Here is a 7,427-nt window from a genome sequence, read left to right on the forward strand (position 1 = left end):
TCGCGCTCCGCCAGGTCCTCTGCCCCCAACCCCGCGCCAGGGGTCCTCACCGCCGCAGCTCCGGCCTCCCAGCTGGACCTTGTTTCCCAGCCCCGCCTTCCAAGACTCGCGATCTGCTCCCGGGCCTCAGCCAGCCTTTCGGTCCAGGCCCGCCTAACCCCGGCTTCGGCCTCATCACCGCCCCGGCTCCGCTCCCGGACCTCCCGTCACAGCTCCAGTCACGCCTTCCGGGGGTGGTCCCCACCCCGCCCCGCCCCCCACCATCGTCACCGCCTACCACGCCTTCCGGATTGGTCCCCGCCCTCGCTCATCGTCACCGCCCTAACCACGCCTTTCGGATTGGTCCCCGTCACCGCCCATCGTCACCGCCCTAACCACGCCTTTCGGATTGGTCCCCGTCCCCGCCCATCGTCACCGCCCTAACCACGCCTTTCGGATTGGTCCCCGTCACCGCCCATCGTCACCGCCCTAACCACGCCTTCCGGATTGGTTCCCGCCCCCGATCATGATCACCGCCCTAACCACGCCTTCCGGATTGGTCCCCGTCCCCGCCCATCGTCACCGCCCTAACCACGCCTTCCGGATTGGTTCCCGCCCCCGACCATCGTCACCGCCTACCACGCCTTCCGGATTGGTCCCCGCCCTCGCTCATCGTCACCGCCCTAACCACGCCTTTCGGATTGGTCCCCGTCCCCGCCCATCGTCACCGCCCTAACCACGCCTTTCGGATTGGTCCCCGTCCCCGCCCATCGTCACCGCCCTAACCACGCCTTCCGGATTGGTCCCCGTCCCCGCCCATCGTCACCGCCCTAACCACGCCTTCCGGATTGGTCCCCGTCCCCGCCCATCGTCACCGCCCTAACCACGCCTTTCGGATTGGTCCCCGCCCTCGCCCATCGTCACCGCCCTAACCACGCCTTCCGGATTGGTCCCCGCCCCCGACTATCGTCACCGCCCTAACCACGCCCCCTTACGTCATCGCGGCCCAGCCTCGCAGTCCAGCTTACTTCTAGTTTGAAATTGAAGGCTCTTTGGCGGCCGGGGCAGATCTCCGGCAGGGACTCCCCCGCGTTCGCTCAGAAGGAAAGCTAACACTCTCCACCGGCTACCGGAGCCGTGGCTACCTCCCAGCTGGCACCCCACTCCCCCGCCTCCGGGGGCGCCCCCGGGGCGAGTCCCGGAGTTCCCTTACCCCGAAGGGGAAATGCGAGTCGGCGGGGTCATGGCCACCCTTTCGGACCTGCCGGACTCGGTCATATTGGAGATCTTCTCTTACCTCCCGGTGCGGGACCGGATTCGCCTCTCCAGGTGCGGCCTCGCCCCGCGGTGGGGCCGGGGCGGGGCGGGGCGGGGGCGAAGGGCCAGGCCGGGTCGGGTTGCTCTCACGGCGGTCCCCCCCCTCAGGGTCTGTCACCGTTGGAAGAGGCTGGTGGGCGACCGGTGGCTGTGGCGGCACGTCGACCTGACCGTCTGCAGGGTGAGTGCGTAGGCCGGGCGGGCCTGGGCCGGTTCAGCCGAGGCGCCGGGGGCGCACCCCACTCCTCTGCGCCCTCCGGCCTGTTCCCCCCTCCGAAATGTAAACAGCCGGGACAGCGCGCGGATGGGCTCCGTGTCCGAGTGTCAGTCGGCGTACGATCAATGCTGGCTGGCGATCAGATCACTTAGGATTATTATTACCGGGTCTTCACGGGGAAATCATTTTCCACAGTCAACAGAATTAACTTCCCGAGTAGTGCAAACAAACTATTTCCACTTTCTGTCATTTGCATTTTACTTTTCTTGTTTTTATTATGAACTATTTCAAATATATAGAAATGTGTAGAGGATAACATGGTTTCAGATAAATAGGTACTCACCACCTAGATTTAACCTGTTTTAGGCTTTGGCCCTATTTACTAGCGATCATGTGAAACATATACACACACACACACACACACACACACACAACTTTTATTGATATGTTTCCTGCACTTTTTGAAACCCCCCTCGGAGGTAACCACTATTCTAAAATGGAATCGTGGCCTTCCTTTGGCGTTTTTATTCATTTCCTATGTGTGTGCTCATTAGCAACATACGGTATTGTTAATGTGTTTCTAAAGTTTAGATAATGCTATTGCTACTCTTTAGATAATTAAATGCTATTTTACTTGTATCCACCCACAATGAGCTTTATTCACACACTATTTTTTAAAGATTGATTTGAGAGAGAGAGAGAGAGAGAGAGAGAGAGAGAGAGATCTATATAATAAAAGCCCAGCGACCAGAACGGCAGAATGAGGGGTGGCTATGACACGCACTGCAGCAGCCAACCAGCCTGATCCGGCCCCTATCCGTTTGTTTTCTACTAAGTCTAACTTCCTGGGATAAATTTTTGGCAGCTTTCGCTATTATCAGGCTATGGCATTTTGTTTTGTTTTTTAAAACCTAGGCAGTTGGAGCCTTTTTCAGTTTTATTTTACACTGCTTACTTCTTTCCATGGTGGTCGTTAAAAACGGGATAAAAATCCGGGGGGTTGCTTTGCTGTTTTACTTGTTCCAGAACCTGATGAGAATCCACTCTGTTGCTAAAGACAGATGTGTGATGATCTTCTCTTTCCTTCACTGCTTTTGTTCAGTTCTGGGAGTCAAAGTGGTGGAGTTAGACTGTTTTGTTCCCCCCGGAGGGGTGTCTGATGAGGTGAGGCTGGTGGTGGAAGGACAATTCTAGGGGAGCAGGAGAACCCCAGCTGGGGCTTGTCTGACTCCAGGCAGGCGGGGACCTTGAACGATCCCCTGTATCTCTCACCTCCTCACCCCTATCTTTGGCTCTTACAGATGCGGCCTAAAGTCATGTGGCACCTCCTTCGCCGGTACATGGCATCCAGACTCCATTCCCTGCGGCTGTGTGGCTACCTGTCCGCAGGCTCCCAGGCTTCCCAGTTGTCCCCAGCCCTGATGAGGGCCCTGGGCCAGAAGTGCCCCAACCTCCAGCGTCTCTGCCTGCACAGGGCTGACCTGAGCGTGGTGCCAGTCACCAGCCTGCCTTGCACCCTGAGGACGCTGGAGCTGCACAGCTGTGAGATCCCCATGGCCTGGCTCCTCAAGGCGCGGGACCCCCCTGTGCTGCCCCTGCTCGAGTGCCTGGTGCTGGACCGCGTCCCTGCCTTTCGGGACGAGCACCTGCGGGGCCTGACGTGCTTCCGCGCCCTGCGCTCCCTGGTGCTGGGCGGTGCCTACCGGGTGACTGAGGCCGGGCTGGATGCCAGCCTGCAGGAGCTGAGCTCCCTGCGGAGGCTGGAGGTGCTGGGCTGTGCCCTGTCAGCCGACAGCACCCTCCTGGCCATCAGCCGCCACCTCCGGGATGTGCGGAAGGTCCGGCTCACGGCCACGGGCCTCTCAGGCGCCGGCCTGTCTGTGCTGGAGGGAATGCCGGCGCTGGAGAGCCTGTGCCTGCAGGCCCCGTTCATCGCTCTGGAAACGCTCTCCCCGGCTGAAATACTCTCCTCCTGCCGCACCATGCCCAGGCTTAGGGTCCTTGAGCTGCAGGGGCTGGGGTGGGAGGGTCAGGAGGCGGAGAGGATCCTGTGTCAGGGCCTGCCCCGCTGTCTGGTCATCCTCAGGGCCGGGCCCAAAGAGTCTACGGACTGGTGGGTATGACTCCACCTGGCTGAGATCCGCCTCAGTTTCATGAGTGAGCGAGCACCTTGCAGAGGGCAGGGAATTAGGCTAGACGGCCCGCAGGCCAAAGGTAGAGAGAAGCGAGGCTTTGCACTGCCAGACAATTGGAATGGTCAGTGTGTGGCTTCTGACATCGGCCAGTCTGGGCCCCACATCTGGAAATGGGAAGGCCATCGTTACCTCATGCTTACGCTGCAAAGCCTTACACTTTACTGAGCCCCAGAGGTCTTCCGTGAAGGGGCATTCTCAGGGCGGTCCTCAGAAACAGGGTGGGCGCACAGGAGTGTGGTTAGGAGTCAGGGGGTCCTGAGAAGCCAGGGCCCTTAGGAAGCCTGGAAGGACGGTCTGCATGTGCACCCCACACCACTGATTTTACCTACATGCACGGAGAAGACACGAGAAGTGCAGGCGTGACTCGTCTTTTGTGATCAAAATGTTAATGAAGGTTCTAAACTGTATTTTTTTTTTTTGTATTTTCAAGTTTTTCGTAATCTATATTTTGCTATTAAAGAAAAACACTTGCCCTAGCTGGTTTGGCTCAGTGGCTAGAGCATTGGCCTGTGGATGAAGGGTCCCGGATTCGATCCAGGCCAAGCACCTCGGTTACAGGCTCCTCTGCCCCCCCACTCTTGCCCCCCCGCCAGGCCCTGGTCAGAGTGTGTGCAGGAGGCAACCAATCGATGTGCTTCTCTCACATTGATATTTCTCTCTCTTTCCCTCTCTCTTCCATTCTTTCTGAAAATCAATGGTAAAATATCCTTGGGTGAGGATTAAAAAACCCCCAAAGCAAAATAAAGAAAAATACTCATTTTCTCTTGTCCCCAAAACAGTCAGTTTATTCAACACACATTTCTGCCTCTGCGATTGTGCAGGCATTGTCCTAGGTGCTAGGTCACAGCACTGAACCAAACGGAAAGGACCTGAGGGGACAGGGTGGTAACAGGTGAGCACATCACAGTTTCAGAAACCCAGACAATACACCAGGGTGACATGATGGAGGCGTATGTTTCGTAGAGTGGGCCTCTGAGCCAAGACCTGAGAGGAGGAGGAACCAGCCCTGGGAAGCACTGAGGAAGATGAAAAAGGCAAAGATGCTGAGCTGGGGGTGAACTTGGCATTTTCCAGGAACTGGAGGAAGGTCCGTGTGGTTGGGGGAACAAGGGGCGAGCAATAGGATGTGAAGGGGTGAGGTAGATGGGGCCTCACAGATGGCTTAGGTTTTAGGGGCTCCTTTTCCTGCCTTTGGAGTCTGAACCACTTGAAAGGTGCAGGTGGCAGACTGAGGGTGATCATGGGCACCAACCACAAGATGAGCGTTACTTCTGACCTGAGCTGGGTAGGAGGGCTTTATGGGCTCACCAGCTGCCCCCTCAGCGGTGTGCCTGCTCTGGTGGGCAGAGCCAGGAGAGAGAAAAGAGGGCTCACCTGGGTACCCTTGATTTTTTATGCCAAGCGCACCCATCAGAGAAGACTTGGATGTTTCTCCCGTGGTTTTCCCACTGGAGGGTGGAGTGGAAATTCCTTCCCCATCTGGCTGCATGAGGACTGGGGTGTGAGTTCTCCCCAGTGTGGCCACGGTCAGGGTCTACGGGCCCCACACTGACAAACCTGGCAGTTCCAGCTCAGCACCTAGGGGCCTGGGCTGATCCAGGCTGGGCAACGGGGACAGAAGTGTCAGGCAGGGAAGTGAGGTCTGTCTGGAGATCTGGGTCCATCGTGTGGAGTGTGACGGAAGGGTCCTGGGCCGGGCCCTGCTGGTCCTGGGAGTGGCTGCAGGTGCCCTGCCTGGAGCAGCTCCCGGGGAAAAAGCTTCCTTTCACCCTGCCTTTCCAGTGGAAATGGAGGGAGAAGATATGAAGTTAGAGGCAGTGGTACACATGTAAACACTTTTTTAATTTAAAATTTAAATTATTATTATATTTTTTTTGCCCCAAACAGTGTTTATTTGCCTTTCCAACTTGATGAATCCATGTTTCTTTCATCAATTAAAATGAACTCACTTTCATTTTATTTTATTAAAAGACTGCCAAAGAGATAAAAATCTCATTTTTTTTGTTATTAAAAATAATTTAAATAATTTATTTCTTTATTGATTAAGGTATTACATATGTGTTCTTATCCCCCCATTGCTCCCCCCCTCCCCCCACTCAAGCCCTCACCCCTCCCTGGAGTCTGTGTCCATTGGTTAGGCTTATATGCATGCATACAAGTTCTTTGGTTGATCTCTCCCCCTATCCCCACCCTCCCCTATAAATTTAAATTCTTTGTTGTTGAAAGTATTACATATGCCTCCTTTCCACCCCGTTGACCTCTCCCCGCCCACTCCCACCCCCCAGCACAGGCCCTCACCCCACTACTGTCTGTGTTCATTGGTTATGCTTCTATGCATGCATACAAGTCCTATGGTTAATCTCTTACCCCGCCCCTCCCCTGCTTTCCCTCTGGGATTTGACGGTCTGTTCAATGCTTCTATGTCTCTGGATCTATTTTTGTGCATCAGCTTATGTTGTTCATCACACGTAAACGTTTAACAGACAGTGTTAGCAGGTGGTGGTGGGAAGTCCTGATTTGTAACATTTGCAGAGTGTGTAGACTTCTGTGATACAAATACTGTCATTGTGGCTGGTTTCAAGCTACCAACAGTTTAACAACCGATTCACAAAATTCCTGAAAGTTCAGAAGTTGGTTCTGGGCTGCCATGAGCACGGCCCTGGTGAGAGGTCCGACTTTTAGAGGACTCACTCACTTCCCTGGGGTGGTGGGGTTATGGGACATCAAACAGAGCTCCTCCCCTCTTTGGATTCCACCACTCCTAACCATTGCCTTCTCCCAAATAAGGGTCTGCAGACTTAAGAATACCCTCCATTTAAAAATATGCCCGAGCCCGAGCCAGTTTGGCCCAGTGGATAGAGTGTTGGCCTGTGGAACAAAGGGTTCCGGGTTTGATTCTGATCAAGGGCACTTACCTTGGTTGCAGGCTCCTCCCTGGCCGAGGCCTTGGTCAGGGCGTATGCAGTCGCCCTGTGTGTGTTTCTCTCACATCGATGGTTCTCTCTGACTTTTCCTCTGTCTTCCACTTTCGCTAAAAATCAATGGAAAAATATCCTCAGAAGAGGATTAACCAAAAAAAATCCTATATAATAAAAGGCTAATATGCAAATAGTCTGAATGGCAGAACAACCGAACTGGTCGCTATGATGTGTGCTGACCACCAGGGGGCATGCATGGAACATGGCGAGTGTTGGACATGGCGGGATGGTGGAGCAAGAGAGTGGGGGTGCCAGACCAAGGAGGAGCGCTGGTCGCTGTCATCAGGATGAGCCTCTGGTGGTTACTGAAAATTCTTTGGTCCCACTCGCTATGGATCCGCCCGGCTCTCGCACCCGCTGCCAGTGCCAGAGCTGCTGTTCACACCCACTGCCAGCACTGGCCCTGCTTGCACCCGCAGCCAGCTCCAGAGCCGCCGCTTGCACCCAGGGTTTTAATATAAATAGATATAGATAAGCTGATGATATTTTCAGCTACCTTTTCATTATTTTTTTAAAAAATGGTAGGACAATTTACACATAACATTTCAGTGTCCAGTTCTGTGGAATTAAATACCTTCACATTGTTGTGCAGCCATCCCCACCACCTAGCTCCAGAATTTTTCCATCTTCCCAAAGTGAAACTGTCTACCCATCAAACACTAGCTCTTCATTTCTCCTCCCTCAACCCCCGGCAATCACCACCAGTTTACTTTCTGTTTCCATGGTTTTCACTCCAGGGAC

General features: G+C 54.7%; 1 protein-coding gene across 2 annotated transcripts; it reads left to right on the forward strand.

Annotated features, from left to right (window-relative positions):
- Positions 1 to 1,011: 1,011 nt before the first annotated feature.
- On the forward strand, positions 1,012 to 5,679 carry FBXL12 (F-box and leucine rich repeat protein 12). Of its 2 annotated transcripts, XM_081092103.1 has the most exons (3): positions 1,012 to 1,308; positions 1,405 to 1,477; positions 2,815 to 5,679. In XM_081092103.1, the coding sequence occupies exons 1-3, from the start codon at positions 1,205 to 1,207 to the stop codon at positions 3,634 to 3,636; spliced, it is 999 nt and encodes a 332-aa protein (XP_080948229.1). In that variant the 5' UTR covers positions 1,012 to 1,204; the 3' UTR covers positions 3,637 to 5,679. The 2 variants fall into 2 exon arrangements, with proteins under 2 accessions (XP_080948229.1, XP_080948228.1); XM_081092102.1 differs by having other exon boundaries at positions 1,012 to 1,477.
- The last annotated feature ends 1,748 nt before the right edge of the window (positions 5,680 to 7,427 follow it).

Source organism: Myotis nattereri (genome assembly GCF_964212035.1).
Source record: "Myotis nattereri genome assembly, chromosome: 5".
NCBI classification, from domain to species: Eukaryota; Metazoa; Chordata; class Mammalia; order Chiroptera; family Vespertilionidae; genus Myotis; species Myotis nattereri.